The sequence below is a fragment of the Neltuma alba genome, unplaced genomic scaffold, assembly GCF_004799145.2.
Source record: "Neltuma alba isolate B1F8T4 unplaced genomic scaffold, ASM479914v2 tig00012838_pilon, whole genome shotgun sequence".
In the NCBI taxonomy this organism is placed as follows: domain Eukaryota; kingdom Viridiplantae; phylum Streptophyta; class Magnoliopsida; order Fabales; family Fabaceae; genus Neltuma; species Neltuma alba.
The window spans coordinates 163,043-185,157 of NW_021637227.1; the positions used below are offsets into that span (position 1 = coordinate 163,043).

Consider the following 22,115-nt stretch of genomic DNA (forward strand, 5'->3'; position numbering starts at 1 on the left):
CATCAATGTAATGGGAAAAATGTGTACGATCACAAATGTTAGAAAGGACAGGATATGTGCCCCCAAAACGTTTAAAAAAATAACAAAAAAAAGCTAGTCATTCCTTCTAGTTAGTTTAAGCAATTTAAGCACATTTTCATAGACAATAAATGTTACTGATGAAGCAGGAACATTTTTCATTAGGCTTGGGGTGATCCCTTTGTAAAAACCTCGAACACCTTCAAACCTGCAGGAACAACGGAGACTATAATACAATTTTGTGAGAATGATTTCTAGATTCTTGACACAGTAGGTTGTCTTTTGGGGGGTATGGGGCTTATTGTTTAAGAACCAGCATAACTGTATTTTGAATGTCATTCAAATTACAAAAGATTTTTTTATAGGACAAGTCCCACCACACGCAATTTATGCAAATCTGAATCTGGAAGAATTGTGTCTACTTACCGTGCAGTTTCCTTCACGACGTGCCAACTATCCATATATCTTGGAATCCCATCAACACTTGGCCGTTGCTGCAGAGAGGAAAGAAATTTTCAGCTCATTCCTGTGATCTATGAATAATGCAACCTGCTATAAATTTAATATTTTATATTGATATTGAGTCGTCATTTTTCAATCAGAATCCCATACCTGCAATCGAGCCCGTAGGACCTGGAAAGGAATAAAAGCCAGTCAGTATGTCTCATCAGAAAGCAACTTTTCAATTTGATTCACTACATCCAAAAACTCTATGATCCATGCCTATTAAGGAGGTGGGCCACTACCTGAAACGGATAGCTTATAAGAGTGGCAGCAACTTTTGAAGTTGCTCCAAGAACAGCGTAATCCATAGAATTCTGAGGAGAAAAGGAAATGCAGAAAGCAATATAATTATTAGGCTTGACAAAGAGTCTTTAGCAGATGCAGATAATACAGGGATCTAAGTAAAACAACTCGTAAGATACAAAAGCAGGGAGTTATTAGTTCTATGTAACAAATCAAACACGGAGGGAAAAGAAGAGTGCCGGTGGGTATATTGTTCGGAAGTTATAGAGAAAGCAAAGCTAAATTTCTTTCATCAGCGCATATTCAATGCAATGCAATAAAGAGCAGCACTGCGCAACTCCTAAATCTAAGATTTTATTATTAAACTTCAATTAGATTAATCCTTTTATATTGAATAAATGGTAACAAGAAAAGAAGAGGGATAGGAAGGCATGCAATTAGTGGCATACAAATAATGTTACCTGCACCAATAACCAAGCTTGATGTACCCGACATTTAAAAACAAATTTGATGTTCTGGATGGAAATGCCAATATGAGATGCACTATTATACTGCCCATCAAAGGGATTCCAATGCAAGTTTTGAAATTAACTTGAATCAAATATTGGATGCGTCCCATACCACACAAACATTCGGGAACCAAGATTTTGTCTCAGTAGTTGGTTATAAGCATGATGAGGCAACAGATCCCTCTGTGTGTGTGTGTACTTTGTCCAATTCAGTCAAATCTATGACACTCACCATCCATAAGGAATCACTTTTGCCCTGCGTACCTGGGGCAATGGTTCCTAATTTGGCCTATGGAACAGCCACTAAAAGAACCTAGGCCAAGAAGGTCAACATCCAGCAAACACAGCAAGAATCAAAATATGCAATAGCAAGTTAAGTGCATACAACGTCCATCAGCTCACCAACAGCTTATCGGGTTTTTGATGATGCATCTCACTTTCCTTGCTCTTCAAATCTACAATCATCTTCCGAAGCTCTTCATATACCATGAACTGCATGGCACCATGAGAGACCTGCTGAAGTACACATAACTTTTAATATATAGTGCCATGGTAGGTATATATACATTGCATTTTGATGAACATGCGACCTCAGAAATAATTACCCCAGATTAATACAATTAACAATGAAAGCTCATAGTGCAACTAAAATGAAAGGCTTCATTTTGATGAACATGCATTAGTTAAATAGAAGAAGTAATTCAGCCATCATTCAAGTTTAACATTAACAGTATGAATGAATTCTTCGAAGATCCATTATGACTGGAAAATAATATAGAATACACAAACAGTCAAGTTTCTGCATTTCATAATCAGAATTCTCACAGCATATCGATCATGCAACTAAAGTTTCTGAGCTAAGGTTCATAAAAGAAAAATATCAAAGAAAGCACGTACCAGAAAAAGACTAGGAACAATTCCTCTGTACAATGCCCTCAATCCTTCTTCTTTCATGATGGTTTTAAATGCATCTGATATTTGATTTTATAGCAAAGAAAAATGCACAATTTATTAGCAAATCATATAATAATGAATGTTATCACAGTAAGCAACATGTTCTCTAATCATCGAGTGTAAGGTGATTGAAACAAATAAATTCACCCCCTCCCCATTTAATTCAAAAAATTAATCATTCCCATCTCCAAAAAATTGAAATCACCTGAACAAATACTACAATGGAAACAGGTCAAAAAACCATATTTAATTCACCAAACCCCCACAAAACCAACTTATGCAAAGTAATGTTGTAAAACGGCTTAATATGACAAGAATGCATGATATTAATGGCTGAGTGCTTGTACTAGGAAAAAAAAGGTGGTCAAGGCACCATGACCATGACCAAGACCAAGTGAAAAGGCCAAATGCTTTACTACTGAATAGTATACGTCAAATGCAATCAATCTGATAAATGAAGCTATATTCCCGCTTCTAGAGTAGTTAAGACGAAGAAAGTCGTGAGTGTAGAAAATAATGATTATTCTAAATTTAATAGCTCATAAATGGAATATCACTAATAGAAATAAAAACAGAGAGATTCATGCACATTCAAGCATAGAGCAAGATGGAGATATGACCATAAATCCCATTATACGGTTGTGCTTGATGCAGAGGATTCTGAAGCTGCATTCTTGTTTTTACTAGCCAAACAGGATTTGTGCATAAGCAAACCTGACAAACATCAACATGGGTCAATGAAAGCCCAAAAAAGACAGCCAAGGTCACTGGTATTACAAAGAATGCAGGCTCAATCTCCACAAAGTTCAGAAGCAAGCAGATGAAAATTTGGCAGATTTTGAAGTTGACCTTCTAGCATCCTACTATAAAGCTAGCTAGGGAGTATCTTGAACAGGAAGCGAAGTTGCACTAGAACTATAACCATGAAGGGTTTTTCTATTTTCAGATTCCCTTCAGGCAATAATTTTCATTACATAATCTAAAATCATTAATCTTTGGTAGTACTTTGAGCCTCATATACAAGAAGATTGTACAAAGACTTCATAAAAACGTGGGGAGAAGCAGAAACCCACTCCAGGGAGCCAGAACAAATAGCAATAGCATGCCAGCACGGTTGAGCAATATATTAATATCTTACTAAACAGTAATCCATATGCTATAAATTCATATTATTAAAATTCTACATACTCACCAAAGTCCCTGCTTCAGCGGCTGAAGCAAGATGATAACCAGGGCTCAGCTTCTCCTCCCTGTTCCTCGCATACCTTTGTTTGGCTTTGTCATAGCTACAGTTTGGGTGAATAACTTGGTCTTTTAGGAAAGCAAACAAATAGACTGTTTAATACATAAAAAGTAACAACCAAGTTGTGCAGGGAAAGACAGAGAATTTCGTTGAACAAACACACAAAAATTAAGAAGAGAATCACCTGACATGCTAAAGAATAAGCAGATATAACTTCCAAAAATATTTAATTGAAATAAAGTTTCCAGAATTCCCACTCCTTAATCACTAACAGCTAAAGAATATTATGCATGTTTTACTTTAGAGAAGAAATAATTCCTTCATGAACTATTGCCAACCAGAAAATATCCCTTGTGATCCAACTAAAAGAAAAGATATTTAGATAAAAGAGAAAGAAATTTCAAGTTCACCAAAGCTTAGACATGAGTCACATGTGCAAAAAATTTTGGACGATAAGATACATAAAACATGCACGCGAGATTAAAATGAAAAATATCAAACATTCAACCATCCTATATAAAGTTATCATTTCCAATTGAGCATCTGCTACAGAACTGATGTATTGAATATTGACTTGATACAATTATTTCCTCATTAATCAAAAATTGGTACTCACAAATAGAAGTATAGACCCCATGAAATAGTTGACCCAAGGACTGCAGGAAGCAAGCCTGCGTAAAGACCTCTTAAGCCCTGCAACATGATAAAGCATGGTATTTATACAGCATATTCATAGAATGGTACACACAAAAGTCTTAAATCTGAAGTTGGTCTCCCATAGTAATTGATGAGAACATTAAAACCCTCAATTACTAGTGGGAGAATGATCCGTGCATTATCATCCATGGCTGTAAACATTTTCATTGACAAAAGCCTAATTGCAAGACTATACACAACAACAAGTCTTATCCTACTAGGTGGGGTCAACTATATGTGGATCACACAACGTCATTTTACTCTATCAAGAACTAAGTCTTTAGATAGGTTGTTAACAATAATGTCTCGTTCAACTTCATTGAACATTCTCCTTGGCCTTCCTCTAAAAACTCCAAACTGTTTGATCTACCCTTCTCACTGACGCCTCCTATGGCTTTCTCTTCACGTGCCCAGACCACTTCAAATGATGTACAACCATTTTCTCCTCTCTAATTATAAAATTCCTCCCCGCAACAGTTGAAAATTAAGGAACCATCTGAAGTAACATGTCATTGACAATTATAGATCCACAACGACCCCACGCCAATGTTGAGCATTATGCGACGAGGATAGGTACATTAATCAACAGCAAGATGATAGGAAGTAAAGATCATAATCTACTAAGCACTCTTAAGTGCGCCGAAAGTAAAAGAAATCGAAAGTCAAGCGAGAATGAACCAAGAAGTAAACATATAACAAACATAAGTTAAGAAGGGGGAAAACTGGATGAACAAACCTCTGAGCGAGCAACGGTGATAACGGCGTGAGCAGTATTCTTATAACTGGGAACAAAGGGAACTCGACCATCATTAACTGCCAGAAAAATTACAAAAATCAGAACATCAATTGCGCAGTGCTGGACCGCTGGCTAGCTTTTACAATGATATATTGATCCCTTTTTTAGTCAGTGTTGAAAAAACCTTGGAACCTAGTTCGGACAACGTCTAGGGGATGCATGACAACGACGGTAGCAAACCCCGCAACGGCGCCGGCAGTGGCGTTTTCCCACTGCCATTGCTCCGGCTTTGTGTTTGACATGAGAATTTTTCTTCGAAACTCAATGTCTATAGAAATTGGGCATTTTTAGCCTAACGTCAATTGAGACTTTGTCCAGGCCTTGGCCCCAGGTCAGGGCCTCAATGGCGGTGGCTTCAGAGGGTAAGCAATATTAGACCTGCATATTGTCCAGTGAATCTACTCCAACAAGAACATGTCTATTTAAATGGCATCACCATAACAGTATCGAATCTCCGCCCTACTTTGCCAGAGGCTAAATATTAGAATTAAAACCCTAATTTTCAAGAACGCTGGATGAAACAATGGAAGACGACGATCGTTAAATTCGTTTTTTTTTTTCCCCTCCCTGTGCCTGGTCGGATAGCTATTATTTTCGTTTGACTACTTTTTTTTGGGCCAAATTTTTGTTCGACTACTTGCAAGTTTGATCGGGGTCGAATATTTTACGACAACATTACTCTTGGCAGTTGAGAATGCAAACCCTTTCCATTTTCAAGATAAAGTCGGGTCATCCGCGCTTTTATTAAAACATCGTACCTCTGTTTTTTAATATAAAATCTTATTTAATTTTTATTTTAGTTTTAAATTTAAGATTTCAATCTATTTTATTTTTTATTTATATTTTTTCTTAAGGTGATTCTATAAATAATAATAATAATTCTAACCAATACATTTTATTAGCAAGAATATTTTAGGAAAGACAATACTTATTTATTATAAATAACTAACTTAACTTATTTTTCTAATCTCTTCAAATTAGTCAATTAACTCTTATAACAAGAACCGGAAGTAGTATATTAAAAATTAATAATCAACTCTTAAATTTTTACTGCGGAGCTCCAAATTTCACATTGTCAACTACAATACTCAATTTAACAATAAAAGTAAAATTCTCACTTTTTATTTTTTAAGTTCAAAGGAAAATTTTAAAATTTAAAAAAATAATGCATTTCTTATAAATATTATAGAAGTGTTATATATAATATAGACACACAAATAGCTATCCTATATTTAATATATATATATATTTTTTGCTACATATAAATATCCTTCTATTAGAAACAATTTTATTTGAAACACCATCCGACACTAAAAATAGATATCTCTCTCAGCAAAAATTCAAATCTTGGTTCACCACTTTGCAAAAAACTAATATCTTTCGTTAAACCTAAACTCCTGTTAGTATCTTACATTCAATATCATTTAATTAAATTTAAGCAAATAACAGATTCAATTAGGGATTGCAGCACAAATAGCTGTTAAGACTCAGACTCATATTCAAGACTTCATATTGAAACTGTCGTAATCCCTTTCATTGAAATTCTGAGAGTTTATTTGGAATTATTTTCAAAGACATTTTTCCATTCATATTCTTGCCTCTTTCACAAATATTAAAAACTAGATTGAAAAAACAAAGTATTCAAGTTGAAAATCGCGGGGTATGCTTGCTTCACTTGAATAAGAAGAGAAGAAAAGAACATTCAAAAGCCATACACCTCTCTTTGATTCGCCTGAAATACAATTCTTTCAATTGTATTGCGATTATTGTGTGATGCAGATACAATGTACTCGTTCTCGCCTTCTCATTGACTATGCCTTGATATAGATCAATTAAACCTTGATGATGAACGCTACAGTTTATCGTCAAAACTACCATCTACAACACTTTATTGCCTGCTCTTGCTAGCAGAACCCATTCGACAGAGAGATTCCGCACAAGCCATACACGATAGTTTAATGAGTATATTAATACACACGAGCTTTAGGAGGGAATGATTCCACCTCATCATCCAATGTATTCATGTGCACCGGCCGGTAATCTAGGCGGACCTTCTCATTCTCCCAGTATCTGCAAATCAAATGCATAGCAACAAATTCAGCAAACCAACAGAAACTATTTCAAGCAACCGATCCAAAAGCCACCGCAAATTTGCAACGCTACCAAAAAAAAAAAATCTTAAAAATACTTCCATTGTTGCCGTGGCTATGGTTAAGTGCATTAACTTATGAAGACCAGCCACAACTACCACGCCGATGGTCAGAAACAGTGAAAATGAACTAGTCTTCGACTTCCCCTATGGTTTATAAAATCTAAACTTCCTGTCTATACAGCAGCAAATTAAGAGTTTCATCATTGTATCAAATTTCACTGTTCAACAGAAACAATACTAGTGTTAAGACAACTACTGGAATAGCAATGATTGGTGATCTTCAAATAAGAACCACTCATAAGGGACCAACATCCAGATGGAGTTGCAATCATTTATTATCTATAAATATAATACGACCATCCATGTCAATATAACTCTCACTTTAGTGTCAGGTTTGGTGACTGCTTGGCTGTTGTTGTTCACGTGTTCTTTCAGCAAGAATAAGCATAAACTTTAGAGTAAGCATGGAACCCAAGATAAACCTTGTCACTATTGTGACCCAATGCTCCTTTTAGATTTTATATTGATGTTAACGGAAACAATAAAGATCAAAGTTACCGCAAGAAAGAGTGACTGAATTCTTAATTATAGTGACTTCTGTTGAAGCAAATCAATGTTCAAAAGATAAAATTTGAACATGACTTACCCTAATGTGTGCTTCATCCAATTCTCATCATCTCTTTTCTGCAAAGTCAAACAAGGTAATCAGTCATCACTATTCTTTCATGCATAATAAAAATCTAGACAGTAGATGGGAAATAAATCACTCACTGTAAAGTCCTCGCGGGCATGTGCTCCTCTACTCTCTTTCCTAGCCTCAGCTGAGCGCATGGTGATGCAAGCATTTATCAAAAGGTTTTCCAACTCAATCGTTTCAGTTAAGTCTGTATTCCTGTAAATAAACAGTCAAGAGTGAATAAGCAGAATTTCCTGAATATTAATTCTTGTCACATTTGCAAAATAAGTTTTACCATATCAGACTCCGGTCCTTCAACCTTACATCATGGAAACTCTCCCATGCTTTATCAATTAATTCACAACCTGCCCAGTAGCAGAAGTTCAGAGGAAGAAGGTAAATATAGTACGGTCAAAACCCTATATTGGTCCCATAACTATATTGTGATATTTTTAGGAATTTTTTGTTCCAAATAAATGTAAGTTTTGAAACTCTCAGGATCTATTTGGGACTGGAACACTCTCAGGATCCATATGAAATATCAAACATATTTTTAGGGCCAAATAGGGTTTTGACCACATAGAATTGGTCAAAATGAAGGATAATTGAGGAATAGGAAGGAACCTAGGGGATTGAGTATATGTAATATAATAATGATTACCTTCTGCTAATGTTTCCTGTGTACGGAACACAGCAGCATTGTTTTGCATTACTCGCTGCATATTTAGTCGAATGTTTGAAGTTGGTAATGAACCGTTTGAGTTTCTCAATTTATCCAGCCATGCAATTGTTTTTTGACCAGCGTCCTTCTCCAAAGGCTTCTGTTTTGCTCCTGCAAAATGAGAAGTAGATGCATTTCTATTTCAATCATGACAATTTCAGTGCAAACAATCCATTTTAAAAACTGGAAAAGAATCTTGCCTGGCCTTTGGATCTCTGCAACCCTATTTGCACAAGCTCTACCAAAAACAACAATGTCCAGAAGTGAATTTGCACCAAGCCTATTGGCACCATGGACTGACGCACAGGCTGCTTCCCCAGCAGCCATCAGACCTGGTACTACCGCATCTGGATTATCACCTTGAATGGTAACCACCTAAATAACATAACGGCACATTGGTCAACAATTTCTTCTCCCTTACTCCCCTACTAAACAATAAAAATAAAAAGCACAACGGCTAAAATTGTTTCTACTGAAGAAATATAGCAGATAAGACTATTACTTGAACTAATAAATCCATTTATTCCCCCTTTTCCCACCACAACAGAATTAAATAATCCCAAGCCCACAGTCCAAACAAGTTGTCAGGAAATCTAGGAACAGAAACTCATAATGAAAAAGATCTGGCCATTTTTTGTGGCAAACATACACAAAATACCAGAAGCAATGCCGCCACCTCCACCATGTACGCACATAGTGGTTCACATAGTTATTACCAACACCATTTTAGTACCCTCCAACCAAAAATGTAGCCTCGCAAAAGTGAACATTGCCACATTTTCATATTTTCTCTGAACTTGCTACCATTATGCACTTTGAGCCCACTTGGTAGCATGAAATTTTGAACTTCAGAAAGGAAAATAAAAAAAGCATTAAATTACCTCATTTAGTATGCTGGAAGACACCCCCCCCCCAAAAAAAAAAAAAAAAAGAGTTTCCTCCGCCAGATATGGGAAACAAGTTAACATTAGGGCAACTCAGGAATGAGACTCTTCCATAGAAGCCAATGTTTTTGAACCATTTTACCCTTAGTTGCACAACTTGACTACGCACACATGATTTAGCTTTGCTTGCATTCTAGTTTCCCTTAACAGTCCCCTATTCCTCCATCCTTGCACAGACACCCCAGATTGGGGTCCATCAATACCACATCCTCAAAATTCTACCTTGCCCCAAGGAAGTGACTGGGAGTCTATTGATATGGAAGTTACGCTACAGGTTAAAAAGGTTTTAATATAAATTATTGCCGAATGACATCTATGTGTTCGGGTCAATAACTAAATCCATAAGAATTAACATGCCTTTATAGGCAGCAGCCCGTGTCTCAGTGTCAGTGAATAGCTCAATGACCTTCCCTCCCCCCCCCCCCAAAAACTTCATACCTCTCCATAATGGTTTGTGGGAATACCGCCCATGTTATAGTGCACAGTCGGCAAAACCGGAATGGGTTCCTTTGTAACATCCACACCAGCAAATATAGCAGCAGTTTCAGAGATACCAGGAAGCCTTTCCTTGAGCACATCAGGGGGCAAGTGATTTAAGTGTAGATAGATGTGATCTTTCAGAGGTCCTGCAAAGTAAATTTATCTTACTGTCAATGCAAGCATATCCAAATTAAACAGGGGCATAATCCACCAGGGAGAAGGGGGAAAACAGAAGAACAAACATTCCCTGATTAGTAAATACAAAGGTCAAGGTTCCATGCAGCTGTAGGTCAAATAAGCCACAAATTCATAGGTTTTAAATATTAACGTGTATTTCTAGAAGGAAGCAAAGTTGACAAACAGCTCATTATGTTCAGACACTAGATTTCACGCAAGGTACGTTGCATCAGTTATCAACATATCACCACGTGATATGGAAATGATCCTGGGTAGTGCTCTATGGTCCCCCAACCTTGGACCCATATTGAGTGGGTAGCACACTACCCAGAACCAGACAAGACACTGACAATATTTATAAAGATCCCCATTCCCAGTTTTGAGCTGGTAAATTTTATTGGCATTCATACGGTCTTGTCCATCCCCAAATTAATAGCATCCATAATTCCTATTAACTCCTGAAGGACAAAAGCATATATATCTCCCAACACCTGGATGTATAAACAGAAAACCAGCATACCTACACCACGGCCTTCTCGTATCTCCATAGTCATTGACCTAGAAACAACATCTCTTGATGCAAGATCCTTTGCAGTAGGAGCATAACGTTCCATGAATCGCTCACCTTCACTATTCCTAAGAATTCCCCCTTCTCCACGGGAACCTAGGGCATTCAACAAGAAAATGAGAAACAGTATTTTTCAACTTTCATTGGATGAGGTGCCTTGTGAGATGAAACCAAAGGCATGTAACAGGTAGCAATTAAGAAAGTAAACTATCAACCTTCTGTGATTAGGCAACCAGCTCCATATATACCCGTTGGGTGAAATTGCACAAACTCCAAATCCTACAAATTTATGCCAAGAAACTGTGACAGAGAAAATTCACAGCCTAAGATAACCACAAACAGTTAAAAAGGAACCTGGAGCGGAAGCCCCGCACGTGCAACCATGGCATTGCCATCTCCTGTGCATGTATGTGCTGAGGTCGCAGAAAAGTATGCTCTACCATAACCCTGAAGGAATTTAGAAATTTCATGCACAAGTTATATGCATAACAAGACGTAGGCAGATAAGAATTCCAGCATCAGACATTCTTATAAAGTCATACTCCTGTGGCCAAAATTGTTGAAGCTGCTTGGAACCGGTGTAATGTTCCATCCTCCAAATTCAATGCGACCACTCCTTGGCAACTACCTGAATTTCCAATATGAAGAATTAGTTAATTTTACCATAAAATATAACATTGACACATCAAAATTGTTATTCTTTTGTCACTCCATGAGTTGTGTAAACAACCTGAATTTGTCTTTATAAATAATATTGATATTGATTGGAACTCTGAGAATCAAAGGAAAAAAAAAGAAGCTGGGGCCACCATCATATATGATGAACAGATAATCATTACAAGAAATTGCAACTTCCTAAAATCAATTTTGTGCAGCACTTTATGGACATTGTTGCATATAGTCTCTTTTAAACCTTCCCCAACCCCCAAATTCTCAGTATTTGACTCTTCTGACCTTGTTCAATTAATTGATTGTAGGTTGCTCCATGAGAAAGTAAGTCTTCTATGCAACACTTACCATCACTATTCATTAAAAGATCCAATGCAAAATATTCCACAAAAAATTGTGTATTATGTCTCATGGCCTGGCCATAGAGAGTGTGCAATAAAGCATGTCCAGTTCGATCAGCAGCACATGCACAACGGTATGCCTGTCCGCCTGTGCAACAGCAGCATAAGGAACCCAAGGTGAGAATTCTTTTAAAAAGAAAAAAGAAACCACTCCCACTTCAAAATCAGCACTCACCTTTTCCAAAGTTCAAGCTTTGACCACCAAATGCACGTTGGTATATTTTTCCATCCTCCGTTCGGGAAAATGGTAATCCATAATTCTCAAGCTCAATGACTGCTTTTGGTGCCTCTCTGCACATATATTGGATGGCGTCCTGATCTCCTGTTCATGGTAAGATAAATTTTATTGGTTCACTCATGTTCATGCTTACACAGCAAAACCTTTAGGCCTTTGGCAAATTCCATGAAGCTTCTTCTTTCACAGGAAAACAACCATATGCACATATATTCTCCTCAAGAGACAGAATACATTCGAGAATGAAGGAATCAAAGAATCTCTACATGTCATGATTTTCATGATGGTAAACTGCTGTGCTTAGATTATATTAAAATTTTGCAGGGCATAATACTTCTGAGATTAAACAAGCTTCGCACCTAGCCAATCACTTCCCTTGACTGTGTCGTACATGTGCCACCTCCAGTCATCTTCAGTCATATTTCCCAATGCAGCATTTATACCACCCTATAAAAAATTTAAATTTCATTCATGAGCATGAATAATTGGTTAAGTCAAAATAGTTCTATGATGTTCAGTCACAAGGCTTGTGGTGCTTTCCACATTTCATGAACCAATTGAAGAAGCGACTAGTAAACAAGGATGTAGGATAACCTCAAGACTTGTTGTTTCTAGAAATCATGGAAAAAGATTTTTTTTTTTCCCATTTTCACCATTAAAGTGTCGAACAAAGATGAAGTGGTAGTATTACAGTAGTGATGGGATAAATAACGTGACCAAGCTTTTTACAACCAAATCTGATATCAAATTTATACAAAGACTGATATGTTGCTCGCACATCATATCAACCTGTTGGAACCCGGAAATGATGATCAAAAGGTAATAGAAAATGAATAGATGGAGGGTAATGAATTCAAATAACAAATACGAAACTAAACATATGGTGCAATAACAATAGAATGTAGCCCCTTTTTTTTTGGGCTGAACAACAGAATGTAGTCCTTACAAGTACCACATGAAGCACCACATGAAGCATATAAATAGTGGGATGAACCGCACTCGCTAAAGCTTGAAATTATAATGTATCAAACCTGAGCTGCAACAGTATGTGAACGAGTAGGGAAAAGCTTAGTAATGCAAGCAGTATTGAACCCATGTTCCGAAAGTCCAATAGCAGCTCTCAACCCTGCACCACCGGCCCCTACAACGACTGCATCATATGTATGATCTACCACAGTATATGAGGAGTTTCCTCCAGTCTGCACAAGCAAAAGATGGTGTGTTGAGTAACATGTTAGAATTACAACTATAAAAAGAAGCAAGAAAAATTCAGCTACATAAAAATATGCTCCTGCCAAAAATCAATCAAGTTGAATAAAAATTGCAAAATCCAGTCAGTTATAAACAGAGAGGCTGACAGATATGCGACCGGTACAATAGGCTCGGGCATTCAAATGAGATTAAAAAATAGGCTAAGGAGAAAGTGAAGCAAAGGCAACCAAATAAAATTCAATAATCTTCAAGAGAACCAGGAGCCAGAAATTGGGAAGATGGCAACAATCGAGGGAAAAAGAGATCGTACGGAGAACAATCTAGAAATGTGAGATCGAAGAGAGTCATTAGGGGCAGATCTCTTGGAAGCCGAAGAACGAAGTCCACGAGCGACGCACCGCCACATTTCCTGAACAAACTGAGTCTCCAGGTACGTGTGCCTACCCCACGACACTTTTCCAATTTCTTTCCCTCCCTCAGCTCGCCGTGGCTCGCTCCTGTAATTCCTGTTCCTGTTAATAACTACCCTCGCTGGGCTGCGGGATGAGTCAATAACGGGGGCTCAAGGGCCAGGCCCGCGTCTCTATACATACAAACCTGGATTTTCATTTTTATATTTATGCATTTTATCGTATTCTAATTTTGTTTGTTCTTTTTTCCTGTGAGATTAACAGACTAAATTACTGATAAAAATGGGATAAATGCCAATCATGCTATGCTTTGGAAGAATTTTTAGTAAAGCGTTAGGATAAGATTGCTAGTCGGTAATGCACATGACATTCTTCGCTTTATTATTGACTATTTTTAGATTTATTATATGTCGTTTTTCTAAATTAAAAAGTTGGGACCTATAGGTTAAAAAAAATCAAAATTTTAAATTTATTTATTTATAATTAAAAAAATTTCTTCCTTCATAATTGATAAAATTCTTAATAAGAGAATTTCCAAAAAAATATTTTTAAATTTTTAAATTTTAAATTAGTCTTATTTATCATACTTTAATAACAACTAATAACATTTAAAAAGTAAATAATAACATAATTGTGTAGTCATTTCTAATTTGGGATTTTGAAATTTTAAAAAAAAATTTGGGGAGATTTTCCCTTTCTCAGGCCAAGTATTCTGTCTTGCACAAACTTTTTTTATTTTTAAAACCCGCGTCTTCTATTAAAATAAGAACCGGCAGAAATGCGACAATTCTATCGAGACATACTGTAAAACAAGGAAAATATGCTGCGGATGAAATTTTCAATATTATCTGTGCATTTTGAAAGAAGATAATTAATAGTGGCATGTTGTAAGCATAATTTACATTTGTAGCATTAAATACGCCTTAGATGTTACCTGGATTTACTGGAATATTTGCCTATCGTCTAAATAGATACTTTTGATATGAATGTAGTTCAATTATAACCATTTGGGAATAAAACCATGCATATGATTGAATTAAATGGCATTAATTTAGAGTGATTAATTCCTGTTAATTAATGTACTACTTCCGGTCTTTAATATAAAAGTTTGTTTGATTTTTATTTTAGTTCTAAATATAAAATCCTTATCTACTTTATCTCTCATATTTTTTTTATTTTTTTCAATGTAATCTTTTTAATAATAATAGTTCCGACCAATATATTTGATTAGCAAAGATATTTTAAGAAAGATAATTCATATTTATTACGGATAATTAACTTAACTAGTTTTTTTTAATCTATTCAAATTAGTCAACTAACTCTTATATTAAAGATTGGAGATTGTAATTGCTAAAATAGTACTCATACTAGACACTAGATTAAGCAACCGTTGATAGGACCAATCTTCCACTGTAAATACCCATTAGTTTTTTTTTAGGCAGAAGTAAATACCCATTAGTGATGCGAAGCTCCTAGCAGCTATCCTGCATGCCTGATGAAAATAGCTGCACACACACATATATGAGAGAATTACAATAAGATCTCAGGAAATAAAAAAATTATAAAACAAATCTCAGAAGTTGTGATTCCCCACTTTAAAATTTGTCATTACAATCTGCTCAGATTAGAGACATTTAGAAATTATTTCTTTTTCTCAGGACTTAATTATAATTCTATATATATATATATGGCCCATAAAAATTTAGACACTCAACAAAATTATATGGTCTGCTGTTTTTATTGTTCGCGTTTTATTAGGTCAACGAGTTTGAAAACTTAGACAATATGCCTCACTCGGCATTGGATGATCAGTATGAAGATGATGGATCTTGACTTGGGTTTATGTGCCGATGATTGGAGATATATATATATATAGGCACACACACAGAATGCTCGGTCGATGGCTTTGTGTACATCTACATTTTTGTCATGTATACGATCGATGTACAGTCTCTTACATGACATGATATTCCTTCCTTTGTTACCTTGCTTGCCATTATTAATTTCGTCCCTGCTCTGACTCCTAACATCATCATAGCTAGATATCAAGTTTCAAGAAAAGTAACAAATAATACACGCAGCTGTATGTAACTGAAAGGACGGTGTTATATAGAGGACATCCGATGTGGACTACAGCAAGATAATTCGCCACCAGAGAGCTGACATGGTTAGGTGATGACGATGGTTATTTGGAGGCTAACCACCTTTGCAGAATCAATAAGTGGAGCAGACTAATTAATCAGTAACGTGCCCGCGATCATATCTCTTTGGCACTAGCTTGAATTTGTACAGGTTACACAGTTAAACATCGATCATAGTTTTGGTTTTATCCTATAAAATAACCCATTTTTTCCAAACAGATCAGACCTAAAACTTGGCTAAAATCCATGTGCGTCTCAAATGGCCTTTCTTAAACAATAGATGTGGAAGGATGGGGGAAGAATTTAATGACAATCACTCGGCAGTGTCATGGATTATGAACCAATTCATCATCTACAATATTAGAATGTAATTACCTAACCTACCACCTTTCCTTAAATTGAACCGTGACTGCACATTATCTGTGTGCAACAAAAAGTCATTGATATGTTTGAGATAGTAACACTACAAGGAGACACTAACGCCCATTACTGCGACTTGGATCTGAGACTCCCGAACACAAACCCTACCCGAAGATATACTAACGCATTCACGATTCTGACCTTCTATTCAAGTTTTTCATTTTCCCCCTTCCCCCCCTTCCCTCGCCTCAAGATCTTTTATGGGAAAAAGAAATTGAGTGATTAATTGTTTGGAGCTGAAACTTGCATTGATCAGAGTCAATCTCGCCCAACCAATTTCTTAAATCTTCTATCCAATACTACTCGTATATTTGATATAAGAACTAGCTAACTAATTAAATAGATTAAGAAAATTAGTTAAATTAGTTATTTGTGATAAATATGTGTTCTTTTTTCTAAAATCCTTACTAATCATATCTGTTAGTTTAAAATTATCATTTGATGAAATTTTTAACATGTATAATTATTATAAAGACTATATTAAAAAAATAAATGAACATGAGAGATAAAATAGATTAAAAACTTATATTTAAAAAAAAAAATATTAAACTAATTTTTATATTAAATATAGGAAGTAACACAAAAAAGGACCGTGTTCTTAAATCTTAAATGAAGAGAATAATAAAACAGATGACAAAACAATTTGTGGCTGCTGGGATTCGAGCCCAGGTCTCCACGGCCACAACGTGGAATTCTTACCACTAAACTACAGCCACTTTGCTGGCTTCTGCTGTCAGATAAATATTAAGACATCATATTCTAGTAATGTCATTTCGGAATGGCATTATTCAACTGTTATTGCTTGATATTGAACCATTCGATATATACAGAGGGGAACCGAATTGCAGAACCGTCCTATTTATTTACAAATGAGTCTCGACACGTTTCCCATAAACGAAAAAAAAATTAAATTTTATTAATTTTTATTTAACATTTAATAACCTTACAACTGTTTAATATACATTATACCTTATATAAATAAATCAATACAATAATAAATAAAAAGTAAAATTGTACATGTATACAAAAAAAAAAATTTCAGTGCTTTATAAATAGAACCAAAAAATATCTTTTCTTTTTTACTATTTAAATAGGACCAGATAAGTATCTTCGTAGACACACTGTGTGGGCAAATTTGAAAATCCCATCCTTCTTAGAACTGTGTGTGTCCAAATGATAATGGGCTATTTTGTTAAGTTGATGGCTCTATTTATTATCACGATTAAAATCATTTATAAGTATATTTTATATAAGTTAAGATAAAAATTATCTTATATACTTACATCATATTTCGTAAATTATAATTAAAAATTATTTATAAGCTATTTATAATAAATTAAATTAATAGAAGTGGCTCCCAATCATTCCGTGAACAGGGCCCCACTATCAAACTGATTTGTCTGGGGAAAAGCACATATTCGCAGGCCTGCCATGCCTTTGTCTTATTCTCTCACTTTAATCCTAGCAACTCTCAGCCTCTCCTTTCGTTTATTTTGCCTATTTCTTAATTAATACCGGATGGGTTATAGCAATTTAAATATAATAAACGTGTCAACAATTTAGTAAAAAAAAATTTTAAAAAAACCCTGCACAAGAAGGGGAATCTTGTCCTGCTAATGCCCAATGGTTGGACCAACTTTACATACTAATACGCATTAGTTGTTTATTGCCGTAAATTTTAGTGCCTTTCCTTTTGTTACCGATTCATGTTTACCTTCACCGTGCGCATGTTTCTTTTACTTGACAATACATGATGATAGTGATAGAAAACTCTATATTTAGCTTTTTTATGCTGAAATCACAATGATGAATTAGTTTTTCACAATAAATAAGGTTTCAAGCGTGTGCACGTGCGTAGTCTTTTGCAGGTTTATTAATGGAACACGAATGAGTCAATATACTTTCATTAGTGATAAAATATGTAATGGTTGACTAACAATAATTGAATACTCATAGACTTGAATACAGCTAACTATTTTCTCGTCTAATTGCTAGTATTATTATTTGAAATGTGTTATTTGTGATGTATAATTTTCATCATGTCGATGCATATGCATCCAACGTGGATCCCATACTGGCACCTAATTAATTTTAATTATAGGACTGAAGAGAGAGAGAGAGAGAGATTAGCTCATTAGAAATACAACCCACTGATGAATGATGGCCTGCGAGCACAGGAATGGCATCTTCAGATACATTCTTTAATTTAGAATATTCATAGCAGTACAAAATTTTTTTGTTATTTATATGATCTCTATCACTCTAGTATTTAAAAAATTTGAAGAGACCATAAAGCTTGCCCACCTCCGGCCCACCTAACTTTGCCGCTTTAATTAATAATTAGCTAGTTTAAATTCTTCTACTTCTTAATCATCAAATATTAGCACTATCAGCATCATCAATCACTGTTCACTCCCATTAGGACGGCGTGAGAATAAACTTTTGGTCACTACAAGACCAATCCAATAAAAAGGTGACAAATTAAAACCGCAAGCTTTCTGAGCATCAGTTTCACTTGTATGCTTGCTGCCAAGTGCTAACAGTGAATTTTAACAATGGCCATTCAAAAAATACACAGAAGCTGGCACAAAGAGACGATATATGAAGGTATAAATCAGATATTACCACTAAAGCTACAGCACAAGTAATACATCCATATATATATAAATATATATAGTTATTGGGTCAAATATATAATAAAAAAAATTCAAGACGAATTGTCAAATGGCTCGTTTTTCATCCTAAACCACCAAAAGCAATTTATTCGAAACGGAGTGCATATGAAAAGGGGGTCCGCTCAATTAATGAAGAGAATTGAACATGCACGTTATTCATGAGTTTTCCTTTTCTGACATGTTATTTATATATATAGCCCATTTCGTCCACAGAATTGGAGAGAAAACTAGCGATATATATGCTGTAACAAAACCTTCATGCCCATATCTAGGACGTGATCGTCAGGGCTTGTTTCTAGGACGTTGTTTGGTTGCTCTAGGGTTTCTCAAAAGAGTGTGCTAGTATTAATTTCTCAAGTAAGAGCAAGAGACTTTGCTGGGGTTCAATTCTGAGTTGTTACGCCTTGTGCAAAGTGAACAATTTCTCGAGCCTGCCAGCTAAGCTATACCCTTTAATTTCACTTCATCATCAGTTTCTTAACTCCCTTGTCTTGGGATCTTCTTGTTCAAAAACCAAGTATGGAGTATAGGGATCTCCACTTCCAGCATCAGCTCCAAGAAGAATATGCTCGCTACTATAAGCCTTCCTTTACTTATGATGAAGAAGCATGGAACTCGAGCAATTTGTGGTGAGTAGAAATCGTATTATGATACAAAAATAAAAGTGCCAGCTTTTTTGAAAATTTTCACGTGCATCATGGTTCGCCAAATGATTTCACGATCACTTGTTTTCGTTGATAGATTCATATATGTATGCGTGGGCTTCTTTTGCAGCAATAGTTATGGCAGTACGTTTACTGAAAGCAGTCAAAGCACTGAAATAAATTTAAGAGATAAAGAGAAGAGAGAATATGATTTGGATCCTCAACGTTCATCAGGTGATGATATGCTTACGAAAGACGAGGTTTCTGATCATTATTTACCCAGACTGAGTGAAAGGATTAGCAGCCGCCTGTCTGGTTCTTCTGTGGATGACTCGCTAGTCTCATCAACCAGTGAACATTATCTTCATCATGTGACCGGGAAAGAGACTTGGCCCGCGGGGATATCCCTGACCAATAAGACGACGTCGTACAACACCTTGGGTGCTGCATCTTCATCGTCCAGCTCCGATTTATCAACCCTAGAGATGCCTCCTTCTTTATTACTGTCATGCTCTCTTGGCTTAGGTTCACAAATGTTGCTGGGCGGGAGTTCTTGCGGTGGCCTTCATCTTTCCTACGATTCTTTTGGTCTTGATGACATGCAACAGCCAGAAAATAGTCCATCGGACAGCTCAAATAAAGTGAGTGTATGTGTGTGTCTACATATATATAAATATATATATATATATTCCTCTTCATTTTAAACCTGTAACGTCGCCAGAGAAGAGGCTAGGGTGCTGATAAAACTAAGGAGCAAGCTTCCTGTTGGTTAATTAGTACCCATTCTCACGATAACTGGCTAATTAATTGCTATCACGACTGCATGCTCACGCCTCTCAAACATGTGAAGTCGTCATAAATCCTAGTAACTTACCCCATATATATAAATATATATATATATAGAGGAAGTAATAATATAGGTAATTAATGATTGAAGTAAAATGATAGATTTCAGGATTCATAAGTGGAAGTGGAGTTGAACAGGCAAGAACCATTCGCGGTTGGCCTGAACAGAAGGAATATGAAGGCAGAGCAAAGAAGTCAAGATCTTCATGCCCTGCTCTGAAGGTGACAATTAACTGTGATTATACAGAACTGAAGAATTGTAAGTTATTAGTTTTATTATTATGGAATCACATGATCTGGTGCGGTGTGGTGTGGTGGAATGGCATTAAACAGGTCAGAAAGGAAAAGCTGGGAGACAGGATTCAGACCCTTCAGAGGTTCGTGGCACCTTTTGGGAAGGTACGCCGTCCGTATGTCTTCACTGGACGGGTCTAGTTTTTTTCTCCCTTTTTTTAAATGGCACGATAAATTTATTTTTTCTCCCAGTAACTTTTTGATGATTTTATATTTATCTATTTTATTTACAGACCAATACTGCCTCCGTGTTGAATGAAACTATAGGCTACATCCACTTCCTTCATGACCAAATTCAGGTTTCAATATCTTTCTTCTCTTTTCTTTTCCTCCGCAACACCTAAATGTAGTTACTGGTAATCTGGAAAATACATCCAACGACTAAACTTTGCGCTTTAAAATGCAGGAACTTGCATGAGTTAGGGATTACTAACGAACTAAGAGAATTCTAGTTTTATCTCGAGAGACGTTGTATATTTTGAAACATAAGTTAATTCATACTATTTTATTTTTTGTTTCTTATGTCATCGTTTTCTATAATTTGAAAGCAAAACTTTAAACTAGGAGTGCCTTGATTAGTTGTTAATTAACTGTAGTGTTACCTGTTGATTAACTGCCTAGATGTGAGTGGAAAAACCCAAGAATAGTACTCCTCTAATCCTAAATATAAAGGTTAGTGTATAATAGTCTTATATTTAGAATCGGAAAAGTACTTTTTAGCCAACCAAGGTTATTACTCGATGGACTAGAGAATGATCAACTAGTAAAGCGCACAATCATCTTATTTATTGATTTTGTTGGGCAAATATTTTTTGAGTTGTTGAGACTTAGCTTGACACTTGTCTAAAGCTAATTCAATCACTGCAGACTTTAAGCATCCCTTATATGAAACCGTGGAAAACCAAGCCCTTCGGAACGGTGCAGTTGGTAAGACATTATTTAGATTCTTTCACGCATGTTATCTTTATGCATATCTACTATCTAGTCGCCATGTGGAAAAAAGTCTTTATAATAATTTGCAAAAGCTATTAGCTTCAAACAAAAACAGAATAAAGAAATATAACGAGGTTAGGTTAGGGCTGAGAAAATCACGCCTAAATGGTATTCATCATGAGATGGGGTACAATGGATTAATCGAATAAAGCTACTCATCACCCTGCATGCTAAAATTGTTATTTTGGCCTCAATCACAGGATTCTAGAGAAGAAAATGGCAGAGAATCGAAGCCAGACCTTAGAAGCAAAGGCCTCTGCCTTGTGCCCCTTTCTTGCGCTTCATATATTCATAATTTGGACTAGGTATTGATTCATTTCCTGTGCATATATCAATAAGCAGATTTGCTTTCTTCACCACCATTTGCTTTGCTATCAGTGTTTGACGCATCCCTTGGCCTTGTTTCATGCCAATCTTCGGATATGGAGTTAATTTATAGATTCGAATTAGACGTACTTTCTAACACAAGCCTGAATTGAATTGCATTATTCATG

The 22,115-nt window shown here is 35.8% G+C and overlaps 3 protein-coding genes and 1 non-coding gene across 6 annotated transcripts; 1 reads left to right on the forward strand and 3 right to left on the reverse strand.

Moving 5' to 3' along the window:
• Positions 1-32: 32 nt before the first annotated feature.
• LOC114731613 (folate transporter 1, chloroplastic-like) lies at positions 33-5,505 on the reverse strand. Of its 2 annotated transcripts, none has more exons than XM_028918827.1 (11): positions 5,088-5,505; positions 4,904-4,980; positions 4,088-4,164; positions 3,421-3,514; positions 2,849-2,942; positions 2,172-2,245; positions 1,677-1,787; positions 765-836; positions 631-651; positions 445-512; positions 33-226 (listed from the first exon to the last, which is right to left on the reverse strand). In XM_028918827.1, the coding sequence occupies exons 1-11, from the start codon at positions 5,203-5,205 to the stop codon at positions 94-96; spliced, it is 939 nt and encodes a 312-aa protein (XP_028774660.1). In that variant the 5' UTR covers positions 5,206-5,505; the 3' UTR covers positions 33-93. The 2 variants fall into 2 exon arrangements, with proteins under 2 accessions (XP_028774660.1, XP_028774659.1); XM_028918826.1 differs by having other exon boundaries at positions 1,677-1,790.
• Positions 5,506-6,603: 1,098 nt separating this feature from the next.
• LOC114731601 (succinate dehydrogenase [ubiquinone] flavoprotein subunit, mitochondrial) lies at positions 6,604-13,717 on the reverse strand. The gene is made up of 16 exons (XM_028918813.1): positions 13,509-13,717; positions 13,018-13,185; positions 12,346-12,433; positions 11,927-12,073; positions 11,699-11,839; positions 11,224-11,309; positions 11,036-11,128; positions 10,897-10,960; positions 10,634-10,777; positions 9,895-10,082; positions 8,713-8,887; positions 8,453-8,623; positions 8,087-8,156; positions 7,887-8,007; positions 7,762-7,799; positions 6,604-7,033 (listed from the first exon to the last, which is right to left on the reverse strand). The coding sequence occupies exons 1-16, from the start codon at positions 13,602-13,604 to the stop codon at positions 6,931-6,933; spliced, it is 1,893 nt and encodes a 630-aa protein (XP_028774646.1). The 5' UTR covers positions 13,605-13,717; the 3' UTR covers positions 6,604-6,930.
• A 3,096-nt stretch (positions 13,718-16,813) lies between these two features.
• TRNAH-GUG (transfer RNA histidin (anticodon GUG)) lies at positions 16,814-16,885 on the reverse strand. The gene has a single exon. It is a non-coding gene; the product is annotated as a tRNA-His (tRNA).
• A 2,318-nt stretch (positions 16,886-19,203) lies between these two features.
• LOC114731580 (transcription factor bHLH110-like) lies at positions 19,204-22,067 on the forward strand. 2 transcript variants are annotated; one of them, XM_028918785.1, is made up of 7 exons: positions 19,204-19,473; positions 19,619-20,129; positions 20,437-20,556; positions 20,668-20,763; positions 20,862-20,927; positions 21,496-21,555; positions 21,822-22,067. In XM_028918785.1, exons 1-7 carry the CDS (start codon positions 19,364-19,366, stop codon positions 21,924-21,926), a joined length of 1,068 nt encoding a protein of 355 aa, XP_028774618.1. In that variant the 5' UTR covers positions 19,204-19,363; the 3' UTR covers positions 21,927-22,067. The 2 variants fall into 2 exon arrangements, with proteins under 2 accessions (XP_028774618.1, XP_028774619.1); XM_028918786.1 differs by having other exon boundaries at positions 20,668-20,733.
• Positions 22,068-22,115: the final 48 nt, after the last annotated feature.